Raw genomic sequence first — 19,901 nt, 5'->3', positions numbered from 1 at the left:
GCCGTGGCAGAGCATGCACTGAATGAGACCGACCACGTAATAAAATTCGCCGACACGGAAGTTCTGGCTGTAGAGAAGCACTATCACACGTGCTTGTTCAGAGAAGCTGTAGAAATACAAAAACACGCGAACAGTTTCAACAAGAAAGAGGAAAGACTTAAGGTAAACGGATCCTGGCTGCCCGTACTGCAACGAACGACCGTCGCAGGTAGCAAGAGGAGAACCGGACCGGAAATGACCGCGGAGAAGCCCTCGGACGTTGGCGCGCCAGGTACATATAGTCTGCGGCCGCGAGCTCGCCTCCAGTTCACCACCGGCAATGGAGGGTGAAACTTTGACAATGCCAGCTACTCGTGCTGGCGAAACGTCAGAAAAATAACTTTTCTATGTGTTCACTTTGTAGTCCATATCACAGCCACTGGTTCGTCTGGACCTATCTCAAAGCCCAAAAGGCTCAGTTCTACCTGTGGCCTCCACTGGCAGTTTTTCTCTGTTCTTGGTGAGTTCCAGGACTCAGAAACAAACTACACAGATGGCTCAATGGCTCTTGTTGGCTTCACTTATGCTCACGTTGGACATGCTGAACAGAGCTCCTAGCTGGATTGCTTCAGTGTTTTCACTGCACAGTTGGTAGCTACCTCTTGCACTCTTCAGTATATCCATTCCTGCACAGGTGAGTCCTTCGTCATCTCTAGTGACTCTTTAAGTATGTTACAAGCTCTCAATCAGTGCTTCCCTCACCACCCTTTGCTGTTAACTATCCAGCAGTCTCTTTGTGCCCTTGGCGACAGCGGACATTCAGTGACCTACATTAGGACCCCAGGACATGCTGGGATCCTGGGCAGTGAACTTGCTGGCAGGCTGACCAAACACGCTACCAGTAAACCAACTCTGGAAATCTTCGCACTGGAGACTGATCTCCAGTTGGTCTTATGCTGTAAAGTTTTCAGGATATGGGATGCTTAATGACACATGGTCAGTACACCAAATAAACTATGTGTTGTCAAGGAGATTACAAATCATCCATGCAAGCCACTCGCAGGGAGTCTGTTGTCCTTTGCTAACCCCACATCAGCCGCACCTGGCTGACACATAGACACCTCCTCCGTCGCTAGGACGTACCTCAGTGTTGCTGTAGGTCCCACTTGACTGTCGTCCTCATCTCACTGGACTGCCCTAGTTTAGTTGCTCTGCAGTGGACTTTTAACCTTCCCATCACACTGTTAACGGTGTTGGGAGTCAATGTCTTAACGGTTGACATCGTTTTACGTTTTATTTGTGAGGGGAATTTTTATCACACAATCTAATGGTGAGCATCTGGCTTTTTCTACCTTTATTTTAACTCCTCCTCACTCTTTCTTTGCTGTTTTTTAGCCTTGGTGTTCGTATTTTTCCAGTCCAAGTTCGTCTAGCCTTGTCTTTAAGGCTGGAGGTTTTAGTGTGTTGCAGAGTGGCTCGCTCATCCTTTATTCCTGTTGTGATCACCCAGTCCTGGCCATCTGCTACATTGTTCTGATACCATCCACTGTTTTTTCGTTTAGTTTACGTTTTCCCCTTTGGTTAGCCTTTTTTGTTTTCTTCTTCAGTGTGGTTTCGAGTCAGTCTCTCGCCTTTTACTTTCCCGAAATCGTTTTGGTAATGTTTTTAACCTGAGAGCTGTTTGAATATTGGGAAGGGGACAGATGAGAGCGTAGTTTGATCCCTTTACTCCCCACACCAACCAACCAATTAAAACTGCTCTCATAAAGAATCGAACTCAATGCAGTTTTCGTAGTACTATAGCTAGGAACATGTCAGATCTATTGCCAGAATGTACAGATATATTTTATATCAGACCTCAGCTTGTAAATCACATCCAGCGAAAATAATAGTTGGGTTTGACAATGCATATGACTGAGTGAAAAACAATATGACTGTGAGCAAAATGCAATTTAACGGGTGAGTGACTAACATGATACACAGTGTTATAATTAACGAGGCATCCACAGTCATCGTTAGTCAGCATCTTATGACACCACTATACCCAGATTAGTATGGGATGGCTACTGCCAGCAAAATCACTTGCTTCTGATTTTAAATCACATCTCGTAATATGACAAGGATTTCAGGTTTCCAAGATGAATAATATATGTAAGGAAAATGCTCATAAATCAGTTTGCAGTTCAACAGGAACTAAAATTTGCAGAAAACTGTACACGTTTGAACAGCGAGACCAGTAATTGACTACGAAACATTTCCAGCTCATAAAAGCAGCCTAAATATCATCTCCATAAATGTAACAGACGAGAGGATGCTTGCGGATCTTATGTATTTTCCCACAATTTACAATATGGTTTGAGTTAGTTAGGAACGTAACAGTATGTCAGTGCTTGAAAGGCTAGACGGCTGTGACACAAAAATTACATGTAAGATACAAGTGGTAACTTTCATGAAGACTTATACCATTGGCAAAAGTATTTAGCAGTAGTATTTCCACTGTCCACAACATTTCCAAACAGAACACAGGCAGTGGTGTATTCCTTCATGTGTAATGACAGCACCTTCAAGACCATCTTTAGTGTCACAATGCTACAGGACATGCAGATGTTGGATCTCAAGCCATGGTACTGAACGTCACGAAAGACAAGAAATTACTGCTATGTCCAAATGCATTCTCATTCCATATGAAGCATCTAGCAGATACACTTCGATCAATGTAGATCTAATAAATCACAAGCTAGATTCTGTTTCCGAGTATTAGTTGGACACAGTTTTTTTTCAGGGAATAATCTAAATAATCCCTTGCTGATCACAAAACTCAGAGCCAGCAGGTAGGAGGTAATTTGTGATAATGTTCCCATCACTGATAAATTATACAGTTTCCTATCCCTCCAAGTTTACTTTGCCTGCAATTCTGAATAGTAGACAAACGATGAATGGAGCTGCATGGTGGAAAAAACATGTTCGCCAACAGAGCAACTTACAAACACACGGAATTCAAGTGCATTCCTAAACCGAAATATACTGATCACCAATGCACTAAATCACTATTTTAAAGAAAAGAAATCCTATTAACTGTCTCTCAAAGTGAAAGATTAAAAAATCTGTTAAAGTGCCTGTTCATGCTAAGCAGGAAATCTATCTTGCGGTCGTGATGTGAAACAAAATTTAAACTGTCACTAATGTTCATTACATTACTTTGCAAATTCAACTTTTCTGAGTGGTTTTCCAGGATATCATTTCACTTCAGTGCATGTTCATTGTTTTCAGTGTGATTGGCTTCTTCTTTCTTAGTGCATTAGATTAATTTCACTTCAATTATTGTTTATGGCACATATTGTCTCTCAAATGGTTCAAATGGCTCTGAGCACTATGGGACTTAACTTCTAAGGTCATCAGTTCCCTAGAACTTAGAACTACTTACACCGATCTAACCTAAGGACATCACACATATCCATGCCCGTGGCAGGATTCGAACCTGCGACCGTAGCGGTCGCGCGGTTCCAGACTGTAGCGCCTAGAACCGCTCGGCCACCCAGGCCGGGTGCCTCTCAAAACTACTTACTATAACTGAATTATATTTTTATAGTAGGTTTGTGTTCCTGCTACTTTCATGAGGTGAAACATTATTTTTCATCATTAGAGAGGAAAAATTGTGTGCCAAAATTATAAATGAAAAACACTGTTTTGAGAATCATTCGGCTAAAAGTCCGTTAAGTATAACAAATATTTTATAAAGTCATTCTTACATTTCAGAGTGAATCATAAGTTACGCCATTTCCTGTTAGTATTCTACGTACAGTAATCCATATGCGGAGAACGAACTTTTAATTTATGGGAGCACAGTCAGTCCCATGGTTTGAGATCCTACATCTGCATGTACTGTAGCATTGTGACACTAAAGGCAGTCTCGAAGATGCTGTCATTACATAGAAAGTGACACACCACTGGCTGTGTTCTGTTAGGAAATTTTTTGGGCAGTGGAAGGACTGCTGCTAAATACTGAAAGAATTGGGAGTGACTCATTATTATTAACAAAGTTTATATGTATGTAATATTTGTCAAAAATATGGGAGAAAATGCTAGGAAAGCTTATGGCGTGTAGTTTTTATTTTCATGCATGCAATTTTGGGCATGGTTTGCAGGTCTCCACCATATCCATTGTACATCAGTGCTAGAAACACCACTCAATAAATTGCCTGCTACACCACACCCCGTCAGAGATCACTCGTGTATAGAAGGTGGCTATCATCGGTTCACAGCTGAGGCACGCCCATGCTGGGTGGTACCACTACCAGCCCCAATAACCACACATATGAAAGGCAAAGACTCATCGCTCTGTAGACGTTGTGTGTGGCTGCTTCAGCAACAGATTTAGAGTACAGAGTAGCGGATCATTTTTTAACAGCGAAAAACTTTGTGGCACAAAAACCCACATACGACTGATCTAACAGAATATAGACTTGCAGCATCTTGTCCACCCAGAAAATCTGTTGGATTGGAGGAGTGGGGATCATGCACTGGGTGTACTCATGAGGCAACGAGCTGTAATTAAAGTGGGGATTCCATAAAATATTCAGTAGTAATGAGAAACTGTAGTAGATTAAGTGTCTTAAATCGTCACTGATTCTGGTCAGGTTATAAATGGTAACCATTAAAGTACCAGTAATGATAGATTAACGCCTGTTTGTGAAGCAGCTTCCACAGCTCCGTATTAAATTGCCCAAACAGCTCAGAGTCTGGCACTCATCTGTAGGAGTTTTTTGAATCTGGAGACGTGACTTTGACGTCTGTCAGTGATCTGTGCATTTAAAAACTAAGTAGCACTACTTCAAACATTCAGTGTCACACCGTGGGTACACCTTCACCAGACTACACACACACACACACACACACACACACACACACACACACACACACAAAACACACACACACACTCAAACGTGTGCGAGGCAAACATAAATACACTGCCTTCAACGGGACCACACCAAGTTACGCACTGTGGGAGTCAAAAGGGCTTCAGAGCTGTTGGTTCCTGTACAGTCATTCAGGATTCACGTCTGTTTCTCTTTATATAGAAAATAACCATTATTATCTCATGCAGTTATCATAACTATATAATGTGTTTTGAGTATGTCAACTGTATGATTTTCAATAGAATCAGCAGCATTTGCAAATCTGTCTGCCCAAAATATTTCTAGAAAAAGGAATTATATATTTTATCGATCAGCGGATATTGGATTCATTATTTTAATACGTCATTTACCAGAATAATGGAAATAATTACTTCTTAATTGACTTTAGTTTCAGAAAATGTTACTAAATTCTTCTCCTGAACACATGCCGCACAGTGCGTTGTATCAGCATGTAGATATTTTCGTTTAGACTCGTCCTAGCGAGATTGTCGCATGTAAATTACATACTGCAGCACTTTCCAGGAAACAAGATTTACTTTCCAACGGTTGTCATATCGAGACAAGTACATTAAACTTTAATTTACTCTCATGTTCTCGCTGTCGCCTTAGGGCGCATCACAGCCAGAGGAATATAAGACGAAAGTCTCTCTCTCTCTCTCTCTCTCTCTCTCTCTCTGTCTCTCTCTGTCTCTCTCTTTCTCTATGTGTATGTTTCTGTGTGTGTATGTGTGTGTGTGTGTGTTTGTTTGTGTTAGTTCTTGTGTGTATGTGCATCTGTCAATGAGTGTGATTGTGTGTAGGGGTAGAGGAGTCCAGTTTGGTATCATTGCTGTATCCGAAACGTCACCACTGAATGGTTTCCTGGTTAACAGTAGCTATCTCTGTTTGACGAGTTAGGGTCAAGAAACTTGTTGATAATTGGGTTTACTTTTGCTCCTGTAATAACAGAAACTTCTCTTTAAATAGCAGGAGACGTCATTAACATTATTTGTCACATTTGCAAGTGTCAGAGAGGACTGCTGCACACAGAGACGTAGTAGTGACTCAACGAAGTGGAAGGCAACAACTTCTGTAACGACTGGATTCTAAGGTCAAAAAGCTAACGATCACGAATTAAAGTGACAACATGTGATAACTTTGTATCTTGAGAGTTGGAGTGTAGGAATTTTTTGTGGAGAGTGGATGAAGAATTTGAGAGGATGACGTAACTGTGCATCTGTACGTTAATATAAAACAACTTTCTCAGTGTTCTGTATCACAGAAGGGAGATTTATCAGTTGTCAGAGAGATGAGTTTTAGAATTGGTTACAGTTGTACCACTCTGATACGCTTCTTCATCAGAAGTGTGTGTCTGAAGGAAAGTATGAGAGTTTCTGTGTTTTGTGTAGGACCCTCTCTGCAGCGGAGAAAGGCAGGAGGCTGATCAAAGCAGCTAACGATGGGACAGTGAAAGAGCTGCAAATGCTGCTGGCAGCTGGGGCTGATGTGGGTGCGACGGATGGGAACAAGAATACTGCGCTGCACTGGGCAGCCTGGGAGGGTCACGTGGAAACGGCGAGCTGTCTGGTGGGGGCTGGCGCGGAGGTGGACGCCGGGAACTGGGTCCAGAACACGCCGCTCCACTGGGCTGCATGGGGCGGCCGGCCGGCCGTGGTGCGGCTGCTGGTGGCGGCCTCTGCAGACCCCAATGCCAGGAACGTCGACGGGGACACGCCGCTGCACTTCGCGGCCGAGCATGGCCGCACGGAGGAGGCGACTGCACTACTCGATGCAGGGGCTGACAGCGGGGCCAGGAATCACAAAGGGAAAACCCCAGTGGACCGCGCCAGGCAGTTCAACCACCAACACTGGATAGACAGGATAACACGAGACTAGCACTACAATACACACCTCTGAAGTAAATAGAACACTGCTCTAGTAAAATCATAACAGTAGCGACAATGTGACATTCATATACACTAATGTGTGTAGCAAGAAGCGAATTTCCTTCCATGAAAACTCAACAATAATCGAAACGTATATCATTAATAATAAACATGTTTTTCACTAAATTCGTTATTGTAAAGTAATTGGTAAAAATATGCTGTTACACATAACACCACAGTCCGTGTGGCAGTAAGAGGCTGTACTGTTGTGGTAAGTTGCTGAACTACAGTAACAATAAATCTTGAATTTAATCAACAACAATTTATTTATTCAGCCAACTACACAGTTTGCAAACACTGCCAGTGAGGTCCGTCAAGTATTACTTTAAGTAAACAGTTATGATGAAAGTCCAAAGACAGTCGTCTGAACAGAAAAAGAGCATGTTGTATTGAGCAGGAACATCAGTCATCCCCAAGGAAACCCCAGAGGCTTAGTTTGTGTCTCAGAATACTGTAATACAGTATCACAGTAGCTGTGGAAAAAATAACAATGATTACTCAAAACAAATCATTCCTCTTACAATACCATAAAGCTATTACAGCACTTCTTAAAAACATCAAGAATTTTCTTACTTGCCAAGGACAAGCATTTACAAGAGAAACACACTCACTAATTATATCCATGTCTTGCGGAGATGCAAATGTGTTCACAATGCAACGATTTCCAAAATTTATGATAAGGCATACACCCACAGATATTTTCATTGAAGGAGTCCACATACATGAAAATAAATCATCTTTGGTAAAACAATTACTGACTGGTTCTTCCATGTAGTATGCTGCACAAAGTGGAAACCGTAAGATCACGACAACTTAAAGAAATAAGAGGTAAAATATTATTAATCTGGCCTTAAGAGTCAATGTAACAATCTATCAAACAATGCTCAGAGCTGTATCTCATCTAGAATAATTTAAGATTATGTTTACATGTTATTCTAAGCCAATTACATACATGAAAAACAGTTTTGCATCACCCCAGTTCCCAGAACTCCTGACGATAGATGTTGACTTTGGCTACTGTATCACGGAAACAGTCTATTTTACTGTTCAGAGTTGTCTATATCCACCGAAAGATGTAAACAACCATGTATGAGCAGCGCCTATTAGACGGAGGGAGTCCGACAGCTGATCAGTTCCAGTCATTCCACCAAGAAGGAGGTACACGGCTAGTGTTGTCTGTAGTTCAACCCAGCCTAGACGGTCAGTACTGCGGTCTGATTGCATTCGCATTGTTTGTGTCAGGAAGGGCTCTCAAGAAGGGAAGTGTCCAGGCGTCTCAGAGTGAATCAAAGTGATGTTGTTCAGACATGGAGGAGATAAAGAGAGAGAGGAACTGTCGATGACATCCCTCGCTCAGGCTGCCCAAGGGCTCGTATTGCAGTGCATGATCGCTTCCCACGGATTACGGCTCGGAGTAACCCTGACAGCAACGCCACCATGTTGCATAATGCTTTTTGTGCAGCCACAGGACGTCGTGTTACAACTCAAACTGTGTGGAATAGGCTGCATGATGCACAACTTCACTCCAGATATCGATGGTGAGGTCCATCTTTGCAACCACAACACCATGCAGTGTGGTACAGGTGGGCCCAACAATATGTGAATGCATCCCTCAGGACTGGCATCACGTTCTCTTCACCGATAACAGTCGTACATGCCTTCAGTCAGACAACTGTCAGAGATGTGTTTGGAGGTGACCCAGTCAGGATGAACGCATTAGATACACTGCCCAGCGAGTGCAGCAAGATGGAAGTTCCCTGCTCTTTTGGGGTGGCATTATGTGGGGCCGACGTACGCCACTGGTGGTCATGGAAGGGGCCATAATGGCAGCACGATACGTGAATTCCATCCCCCGAACGATAGTGCAACTATATTGGCAGCATATTAGCGAGGCATTCGTCTTCATGGATCATAATTTGCGCTCCCATCGTGCACATGTTGTAACGATTTCCTTCAGCATAACGACATCGCTTGACTAGAGTGGCCAGCATGTTATCCAGATATGAACCCAATCGCTCATGCCTGGGATAGGTAGTGCGGTTTATTGACGACGTGACCCTTGAACCACTCTGAGGCATCTACGCCGAATCGCCATTGAGGAGTAGGACAACCTGGAGCAACAGTGCCTTGATGAACTTGTGGGTAGTGTGCCACGACGAATACAGGCACGCGTCAATGCAAGAGGACGTGCTACTGGGGATGAGAGGTACCGGTGTGTACAGCAATCTGGATCACCATCTCTGAACGTCTCGCTCTATGGTGGTTCAACATGCAGTGTGTGGTTTTTATGGGCAATAAAAAGGGAGGAAATGATGTTCATGTTGAGCTCTATTCCAGATTCTGTACATATTCCGAAACTCTCCGAACCGAGTTGATGCAAAACTTTTCTTGATGTGTGCGTTTTACCTGCTCAAGAGGCATCAGACAAGGCGCTCTTGCCTAACTTCTCTCTGTAAATAAATGAATGTATGAAAAGGAACTTCATATACGTCGGTCAAATGTGACCAAACATATAATTTGACATAAACTTCTACCTATTGTGTGAAACTAGTATATAAAAAGAAGACGAAAATAAACTTAAGTAACCAATTGCTCTAACTGGAACGACTTAGCAGAAGTCTTGTTGGGCAGAGTAGTGCCCAACAGCCAACAGCGTTCCACAGGTTACAACCAGAGTAAAGTTAACACTACGCTATAGGAGGCTCACGAGGAAGAGTAAATAAGCTCACTATGCAATTAATACACACTGGCCTACGGTTACTATTAAAGGAAACGTAACATATCCAAATACCTCAATTACAATACGAACAAGAATGAGTGACGGTGGATAAACAGTGTTACGTGGATTAGTACAATTTTGAACAGCCAGACTCCCCTTTAAGACAAGTAACGACCTTGGTCACAAAACCTGGCTTAGGCCTGTACTATTCGTATTTTTATTTAATAATGGACATTTATACTAGATCTTAAGTCACTGGCAAGAATAGTAGGAATTAGTACACAACAACAAAAATAAATAACAAGCAGCCAGATCAGTAGTTTTCTCAGAACAGTCCATCAGTTGGCTCACACTAAAACATATTGTAAACCAGAGCATATGTCTGTAAGAGAAGCGTGGAATACTAACACAAATCAATCACAACTAACGAAATCTGCAGTTAACACCGAAGATCAGCTACTCTCACAGCCCATGAATTGACCACACAGAAATGTATCTGAAGTTCCACCACTGCACGCAATATATAACTGCCAAACTTTGTACAAATTGACCAGGTAAAGGCGCCAGCAAAATCGTTGAGGAGAACATTAACTGAACAAAGATAGAGGTGGAACCAGAATGCGATGGATTACTGCGATGTGAAACCGGTACTTGGTGAGACATATCAAGTGTCACAGTTAATTACAAGAATCGCAGTATCGGGCAGTCCAAACCATTTTCCTTCCGCCTAAGGCCTGATGTATTAATCACACAGCTCCATTGGTCATCTACAATCCAAGACTCTGCAAAGTCTAACAACCGCAAACACAGCAATAAAAGGTCCCCCTCAGCGTCCATGACTCTGACCACGAAATTCTCCATCGGCCATGTAAAATTGTCCTTCACGTGCCCAAAATACCCTGTGCTCGGGCACCTACAGCTGACCAGCGGAGCTAGGAACTCTTAGCTTCGCTGGAACCAAAGAGTGCGCGTGAGCTACTGATACACACTGGTACCAAGAAAACAGAACACGTGTGTGGCACATCCATATTACTGGTATATGAACTCTATGGTTAGAATGCATTTTCACTTCAAATCTAAGACTGCTTCTCTGTGTGCCGACGATGCATTAATTGGCGACCTCTGTTATAATATGACATTAATAGCAATATTCACACCACTTAGTTATGAACCCAGACTAAATTTACTCATGTGTCAGCAGTAGAGATGGTTTGAAAGCTAGTGTGTTCATAGCATGGCGTTAGTACCAATATTTGCACCATATCGTTTGCGCATAATATGAAATAATATAATAGGTTTACGTATATTTACAACGAATTGTACAAAACCGTTAGTAACACATGTCCCAACAGAGCTGTAAAACTGTAGTTCCACAGCACATTACGATGTGTGGGGTAAAATAGACCTTCACGGTGACATAGCAGGGTGCTGCTGCATATTTTCCCTTTTTCAATTTTTGCCTTCCATCCGTCGTCTGTGCCTCTCCCTGCACCAGGCGTCACATCGGCAGTGCGCCTACACGTGCAGCAACTCTGGCAGGGCGGCTGCCCTAGTCAGCTGTGTGATGAACTGCAGAAAATGTACCGCTTGTTCAATATGCAGATTGAATAGCATTTGGGATAGGCTACAACCCTGTCTCACTCCCTTCTCAACCACTGCGAGGGCTTTGTGTATATCTTGGCTACAATAATGAATTCAATATGCTTTTCGTAGTTGCTTACCCGCACTCCTATTTTTTAAATCATCATTAATCCTACTCCTGCATTACCTCTATAACCCTGTATTCACCTTACCAGAAGTTTTGTTTCTCCTGCCAAAGAACGTCGCTAATTCCCACTATATCCAGCTTTCACCTGTCCATTTCCCTTTCTAAATTTTCTAACCTACCAGCCAGATTAATGGATCTGACATTCCACGCTCCGATCTGCAGAACGCCAGTTTTCTTTCTCCTGATAATTATGTCCTCCTAAGTAGTTCCTGTCTAGAGATCCGAACGGGGGACTTTTTTACCTACAGAATATTTTACCCAAGAGGGCGCCATAATCATTTAACCATACAGTAAAGCGGTGCCCTCGGAAAAATTACGGCTGTAGTTTCCCCTTGCTTCCAGCCGTTCGCAGTGCCAGAGCAACAAGGCCGTTGTGGTTAATGTTACAAGGCCAGGTCAGTCAATCATCCAGACTGTTGCCCGTGCAACTACTGAAGAAACTGCTGCCCGTCTTCAGGAACCACACGATTCTCTGGGCTCTCAACAGGTACCCCTCCATCGTGGTGGCAACTGCGGTACAGCTATCTGTATCGCTGAGGCAAGCAAACCTCCGCGCCAACGGCAGGGTCTATGGTCCATGGATGGGAAATGGAATATATTACACATCAAAATTGAAACTGATACCATCTTCATTTCATCATGCACACATTTAATCATCCAAATAAAGTTGTCAAAAGGGTAGACGTTCCCATTCAGACAAAAGTGAAACTGCGACCTATGAACACAAGACAGTCAAACAAATTTCACAAAGATAGACATGAAATGGAACACACCCTAGGCAGAATGGTGCAACTGAGGTGGTAATTCAAATAACACAAGTACAGGGAATAATTTACTACTTTTTCTATAATTCAAGTAAATAATTGTGATTAGGTTAGTGATCCGTCTGCTGAGTTCCTGATATCCACATTGATGGAAGCTAAACAGCTTCTTTGACTCTCCGTGAATGATAAAGCATAATATGTCTATCAAACGATTGTAAAAGTTAAGCTATCATTACCCATAGATAATTAGGAATTCATACTTCAGCTGCACAGCTATTGACCTTCACTTGGGGAGTATCAACAACATATATGTCTACATGGATTCTCTGCGAATCACATTTAAGTGCCTGGCAGAGGGTTCATCGAACCACCTCCACAATTCTCTATTATTCCAATCTTGTATAACGTGCAACGAACGAGCACCTGTGTCTCTCTGTACGAGCTCTCAGTTCCCTTATTTTGTCGTGATCATCGTTTCTCCCTATGTAGGTCTGTCTCAACAAAATGTTTTCGCATTCGGAGGAAAAGTTGGCGATTGAAATTTCGTTAGAATATTCCGTCGCATAGAAAAACGCCCTTGTTTCAATGATGTCCAGCCCAAATCCTGTATCATTTGAGTGACACTCTCTCCCATATCTCGACATAATATAAAACGTGCTGTCCTTCTTTCAACTGTTTCGATGTACTCAGTCAATCCTATCTGGTAAGGATCCAACACCGTGCAGCAGTGTTCTAAAAGAGGACGGACAAGCGTAGTGTAGGCCGTCTCCTTAGTAGATCTGTTACATTTTCTAAGTGTCCTGCCAATAAAACGCGGTCTTCGGTTAGCCTTCCCCATAATATTTTCTGTGTGTTCCTTCCGATTTAAGTTTTTCGTAATTGTAATTCGTAGATATTTAGTTGAATTTACAGCTTTAGATTTCACTGATTTATCGTGTAATCGAAGTTTAACGGATTTCTTTTAGCGCTCATGTGGATAACTTCCCACTTTTCGTTATTTAGGGTCAACTGCCAATTTTCGAAGCATTCAGATATTTGTCCTAAACCGTTTTGCGATTTGTGTTGATCTTCTGATGACTTTATTAGTCGATAAACGACAGCGTCATCTGCAAAGAACCTAAGATGCCTGCTCAGATTATCTCCCAAATTGTCTATATAGATAAGGAACAGCAAAGGGCCTATAACACTACCTTGGGGAACCTCAGAAATACCATCTGTTTTCGTCGATGACTTTCCGTCAATTAATGCGAACTGTGACCTCTCTGACAGGAAATTACAAATACAGTCACATAACTGAGACGATATTCCATAAGCACGCAATTTCACTATGAGCCGCTTGTGTGGTACAGTGTCAAAAGCCTTCCGGAAATCCAGAAATACGGAATCGGTCTGAAATCCCTTGTCAACAGCAATCAACACTTCATGCCAATAAAGAGCTAGTTGTGTTTCACAAGAACGATGTTTTGCAAATCATTCTTGACTGTGTGTCAATAGACTCTATGCTTCGAGGTAATTCATAATGTTCGAATACGATACATGTTCCAAAATCCTGCTGCATATTCAATCCTCAATGCGTTTTCATTTAAAACATGTACATAAGTAGTTTTAGCGTAGACGAGTTACAATTTTTTTTGCCGCCAGCACAGCCGAATAGTTATCGTCATTGCCTTCAGTGCGGAAGGACGAGAGTTCGAATTCTGGAACCACCTTAGTTTTTCTATGAGGCCAGGAAGTCTGGAAAAGGTGTCACCCAGCCCTGTGGGACCAGTGGAGTAGCTGCTCGAATAAAGAACTGGTGATACCATCAGGATACATCTGTGGTAGTAGCAGGTGGAATTATTGGCTGTATGGCGATGACAAGGGCCACGGTCATAGATAGCTCATCTCAGTGATTTGTAGGTATAAGTTGCCCAGACTGTACAGACCTAAGGCTTAACCTCTTAATGATTTATGTTCTACATCCCCTATTTTGTGTGTACAGTGTACAGGTGATTTGTCACTAGGACAGAATGTACACTTTTTCACGATTTAACACAATGTGGTGACAAAAGTCTTGAGATACCTCCTAATATCGTGTGAGACCACCATTTGATCGCCGGCGCGTAGCAACTCGACGTCGCATTGACTCAACAAGTCGCTGGAAGGCCCCTGCCGAAATACTGAACCATGCTCCCTCTACAGCCGTCACTAACTTGTAAGGAGTGTGTCAGAACTCTCCACTACATGAAACAATATATCCAACTCAACGCTATTCTTTCCATTGTGTAAGCATTCAAATATCGGTAGTAATATATCTGAGGGCGAAAGATGGGAGTGCACTGCTGTGAGACGAGGTGTGTCTGCGAGAGTGGAAGCAGTGGCGTCGGTCGGCAGCTCGGAGACAGAAGACGTGTCACGCTGCCCTCACGGCTGTGACGGCAGATCTCACCACACTCAAGGCTTGATTTCATTTATAAAGCCAGGAGAGATTTAGGTGGCTTAACTACGCTTGGAGATGGAATTCAGGGTAAAATTCGGAAGCATAGCGCAAAAGCAACTGCAAGGTTAGACTCGTAATAGTTAGTCCGAGTTTGCTAAAATCCCATGTTTCGCTTGTCAGTGAAAGAAGGCTCCTTAACGTCCAAATAATAATAAATATTCTCCATATGTAAATAATATGCTGTGGTTACTAAATGTTAACGCAATTCTGAAACTGAAATAATTTGTTAATCTGGCACTCAGCCATTATTGACACATACGTCATTTGTCATTGTCATTATTAATACTTGTTCATGATGATTCTGAAGTTTACAATAGACTTAACTGATAAAATCCCTTCTCACAAGTTATTTAGCAGGTAACAGGGCCCAAGTAAACTACTTTTTATTAAATTTACTCTTAGTAACAATAAGCTTTAGCCGCTGCTGCTGCATAGTGCTGTGCATTGCTGTAAACCACATGGGAAAAGGCAGTCATCTAAAGAGGTGAGTGGGCCAAAACAGAGACACTGTCTCATCAAAACATGTCATGTACTCGAATCCAGTACATTCCGTTGCACAAGTCAGATTCTGCATCACTTTTAAATTCCTGTTCAAAAATGCAGTCACATAATTTGAGTATTGTTTCAGGTTCATTTGTTCCTGTAGTTTTTCATACTGAAATACGCAGTGAGATAGCTAATCCAAATGTTAGTTTTAAGTTTTTCATTTAACGGTCTGCTGAGGGCTGAAATGACAGTGAATCTGACACTCATACAACACGCACACAGTGTTACATGCAGCTTATATTCCGCTTACTGATAGCTCACGTTGCTTACCAAGTCAAGTTTCACAAACGAACACAGGCAATTTTGGCTATAGCTACGTTACATATATTAGTTGAATATACGTTACAAACTGCGGAAATGTAGCCATTGGAAGATTTTGTGACGAAGTGACGTCGCGATTATTTCTCATATTTTTCCATTCATGTCGGCCGATCTGGGAGGGCAGTTATTCGCGCGAACTGTGCAGAAAATTCTTAAAACCAATCTTGAACTTTTGTGGCCCAGTGACATGGGACACCGTCATCTACAAAAATTCGACTGTGGTTTGGGAACATGAAGCTCGCGAATGGCCACAAATGGTGTCCAAGCAGCACAACATAGCACTTTCCAGGCAACGATCGGCTCAGTTGGACGAGAGAAGCCAATATGCTCTATGCAAACACAGCCCACGACATTGTGGAGCCGTCCCCGACTTGGACAGCGCCTTGCTGTCAACCTGGGCCCATGGTTACGTGGGGTTTGCTCTTAGCAACTGAAATCTGGATTCCTCTGACCAGGTCGCCGTTTTCCAGAAGTCTAAGGTCAATACTCCAAGAGAGGCGGTGCAGGCGATGTGGAGTTGTTTACAAAGGAACCTGCGTCGGTCGTCTACTGGTACAGTCCATTAACGCTAAATTCTGCACCACTGTCCTAACAGATACGTTCAACGTACGTCTCACAATGATTTCTGCAGTCGTTTAACGAAGGTTAGCTTGTCTGATAATACGGGTAATACTGACAACTCTACGCAAACGCTGCTGCTCTCGGTCGTTAAGTGAAGGCCGCGACCACTGCGTTGTCCGTGGTGAGAGATGATGCCAAGAATTTGGTATTCTCGGCCCAGTCTTGACGATTTGGATCTCGCCATATTGAATCCCCTAACGATTTCCGAAATATAATGTCCCATGACTCTAGCTGCAACTACCATTCCGCATTCAAAGTCTGTTAATTAACGCCGTGGGGCCAATCACGACAAGAACATTTCCACATGAATCACCTGAGTATAAAAGACAGCTCTGACAATGCGCTGTCCTTCCACACACTGTGTGATCATGTGTGTCCGGACACCCCCAAAACCAATCGTTTTTCATATTAGGTGCATTGAGCTGCCACCTACTGCCAGGTACTCCATATCAGCGACCTCAGTAGCAACCAGACATCGCGAGAGAATAGAATGGGGCGCTCCGCGAAACTCACAGACTTCGAACGTGGTCAGGTGATTGGCTGTCACTTATGTCATACGTCTGTAACCGGGATTTCCACACTCCCAATTATCCCTAGGTCCACTTTTTCCGATGTGATAGTGACGTGGATACGTGAAGGGACACATGCAGCACAAAAGCGTACAGGCCGACCAAGCTGTTGACTGACAGAGACTGCCGTTGAAGAGGGTCGTAATGTGTAAAAGGCAGACATCGGTCCAGACCATCACACATAAATTCCAAACTGTATCAGGATCCACTGCAAGTACTATGACAGTTAGGGGGGAGGTGACAAAACTTGGATTTCATGGTCGAGCGGCTACTCATAAGCCACACATCACGCCAGTATATAAAAAACGACGCCTTGCTTGCTGCAAGGAGCCAAAACATTGGAAGATCGAACAGTGGAAAAACGTTGTGTGCAGTGACGAATCATGGTACACAATGTCGCGGTCCGATGGCAGGGTGTGGGTATGGCGGATGCCCCGGTGAACATCTGCATCATCTGTAGTGCCAACAGTAAAATTTGTAGGTGGTGCTGATATGGTGTGGTCGTGTATTTCATGGATGGCGTTTGCACACCTTCTTATTTTGCGTGGCACTACCATAGCACTTTTCCACATTGGTGTTTTAAGTACCTTCTTGCTTCCCACTGTTAAAGAGAAATTCGGGGATGGCGATTGCACCTTTCAACACGATCGAGCACCTGTTCATAACGCACGGCCTGTGTCGGAGTGATTACACCACGAAACATCCCTGTAATTGAGTGGCCTGCACAGAGTCCTGACCTGAACCCTATAGACCACCATTGGGATGGTTTGGAAAGCCGACTTCGTGCCAGGCCTCACCCACCGACCTCTGCTCAGTGCAGCACTCCATGAAGAATAGGCTACCATTCCCGAAGTAACCTTCCAGCACGTGATTGAACGTATGCCTGCGACAGTGGGTCATCAAGGCTAAGGTTGGGGCAATACCATATTGAATTCCAGCATTACCGATGGAGGGATCCACGAACTTTTGAGTCATTTTCAGCTAGGTGGCCGGATACTTTTGATCACATAGTGTACTTTGTGTACGCGATACTACCGCCACCTGTATATGTGCATATCGCTATCCCATGACACTTGTCGCCTCATTGTATTCTCTTTGAATGATTATCAACTAATTAAGACCTCATACATGGCAACCAGAACGGATTTCCATCACGAATTTCTCCCAAAATACCCCGACAGCAATGGATTAACGGCCGCACAATGTCGTAAGCAATGGGAAGCATATACTGCCATGTAGTTCAACACTTTTTAGAGTGCGGATATTGCTGGAGAAATGTTGATAATCCCAAATGCACAATGTATAGTAAAACACCGAGTATACTCCATACAAGTATTGATTCAATTTATAGTCTTTTGTAGCTTCTGCGTTGAGTATGTCTATCAAGGACAATATGTAATTACATTTCTAAAAGCGATGCTACAGCAGATCGTTTTATTCGTTACAATAGGCCTGCTATGATAAATAGCTATCGCCAGATTATCTGCAAGTACTTGGTACAAAGTTTTGGTACAATGCTCCTAGAATCACAGGTAAATATTAACTAGAATACATTATTATAATTACTTTTACATACATCGGAGAGGTTTGACAACCGTAAGTTATCGTATTTCTATCGCTGTCTCTTGGTTTTAATTATATTCCATTAGTGCTCTTGGAGTAATACCGGTCGGTTTTACTAGATGTGAATTATTATCTGACATAATTTTCAAATTGTCTTCTACTTCTGAGTAACAATTATCTGACAGCATATTTAGCAGACTTATCAACGTTATTGTATGGTTACAATCAGTTTATCATGCTGTAACTGCAAGAGCCTTTACTACTGGTACCATGAGTGGACAGCAAAAAGAAAATAGTCCTACTGTCGTATTCCAGAGATCTCTGCACTGATAAAGAAAGCAGCCACATGAAGTGTAGCACAATTTACCTTCAATACCGGTTTTTATATTTATCCAAATTGGGTTTACGGAAAATTTGTGTTGTGACGTTCTCAACGGCATAGCTACGAGCGCCCAACCTTTTCACTGTTTGGTCTCGCTATTTCCCAGATGATGATGAAATGATGAGGACAACACAAACACCCAGTCCCGGGCCAAAGAAAATCCCCGACCTGGCTGGGAATCGAACCCAAGACTCCGTGATCCAAAGACAGCAACGTTAACACCAAGAACTGCGGATTTTTTCTACAAATAGTCCCATTGAACTTCCCTACCACTCATTTCCTGCCAACCGATAAGTCTGCCTCATAATGACTGCAAACAGTGGTTCACTGCCCTAGGATACGAGTAAGTTGCAGTTCAAATAGTTCAAATGGCTCTAAGGACTATGGGACTTAACATCTGAGGTCATCTGTCCCCTAGACTTAGAACTACTTGAATCTAACTAACCTAAGGACGTCACACACATCCATGCCCGAGGCAGGATTCGAACCTGCGACCATAGCAGCAGTGCGGTTCCACACTGAAGCGCCTAGAACCGCTCGGCCACATCGGCCGGTTAGGTTGCAATAGTCTGTTGTATGCGAATTATTATTGATATGCACAACACTTTGAAGGAACCTTCCAAACAAATGTAATCGACCCACGCCCCATGGTGTGTATAGAATGACGAAGTTGATAACAGATAGAGTGATATTAATTTGCAGCCCACAGTAGTGTCACAGTTTTGATGAATGTAAAAATTTGGAAGGTGGGAATTGAAAATACATCCAAATTCCAAGGAAGTGGCAGTACCAGTTATTTGTACAAAATATTGTGACACACGAGGCAGAAGAATGGACACTGACAATGTGAATAAAAGAAAGGGTCCACTGAGTACAAATGATATGTTTGATGAGGTGTTGCTGTAGACAGAAAAAGAGAACAGACCATGTGATGAGGATATCAGACAAGTTATGGAAAGAGGATTCAGTATTTATACTGATGCACCCGTGCTCTTGGGATAGCATCTATGATTAGTAATCAAAACGTCCTCGGTCCCTGGTTCGAAACACGCCACCACTCTACTTTTGATTAATAATCAGCATTGGCGGCCGAAGACTTCTGGCATAAGAAGTCAACCTGATTCTGCCAACGGCCTTGTCAAAGAGGGCGCAGGAGTGGACAGAGGTTAAGGGTAGTCTCTTGTCCTTGATGTGAGAAACCGCCCCTAAAGGCGGAGAGAATCAGCAATGATCAACGGCATGAGGATGCAGAAGGTATAGAACTTGTGAACTTTAATTGAAAAAGTGTCGTGATGATCTCTCCATTGGCAAAATAATTCATAATAGTTCCCCATTTGGATCTCTAGGAG

At 42.9% G+C, this 19,901-nt stretch overlaps 1 protein-coding gene across 2 annotated transcripts in view; it reads left to right on the top strand.

The window, feature by feature from the left end:
* LOC126426910 (uncharacterized) overlaps nucleotides 1-7,571 on the top strand; it is a 58,442-nt gene extending 50,871 nt beyond the window's left edge. Inside the window, exon 5 of one of the 2 annotated variants that reach the window (XM_050089013.1) lies at nucleotides 6,284-7,571. In XM_050089013.1, the coding sequence (XP_049944970.1) occupies nucleotides 6,284-6,770 (487 nt within the window). In that variant the 3' untranslated portion in view covers nucleotides 6,771-7,571. The remainder of the gene's footprint in view (nucleotides 1-6,283) is intronic. The other variant, XM_050089014.1, reaches the window with a different exon arrangement.
* Nucleotides 7,572-19,901: the final 12,330 nt, after the last annotated feature.

Source organism: Schistocerca serialis, chromosome 11, assembly GCF_023864345.2.
Source record: "Schistocerca serialis cubense isolate TAMUIC-IGC-003099 chromosome 11, iqSchSeri2.2, whole genome shotgun sequence".
NCBI classification, from domain to species: Eukaryota; Metazoa; Arthropoda; class Insecta; order Orthoptera; family Acrididae; genus Schistocerca; species Schistocerca serialis.
This window is presented reverse-complemented; position numbering and strand designations above follow the sequence as displayed.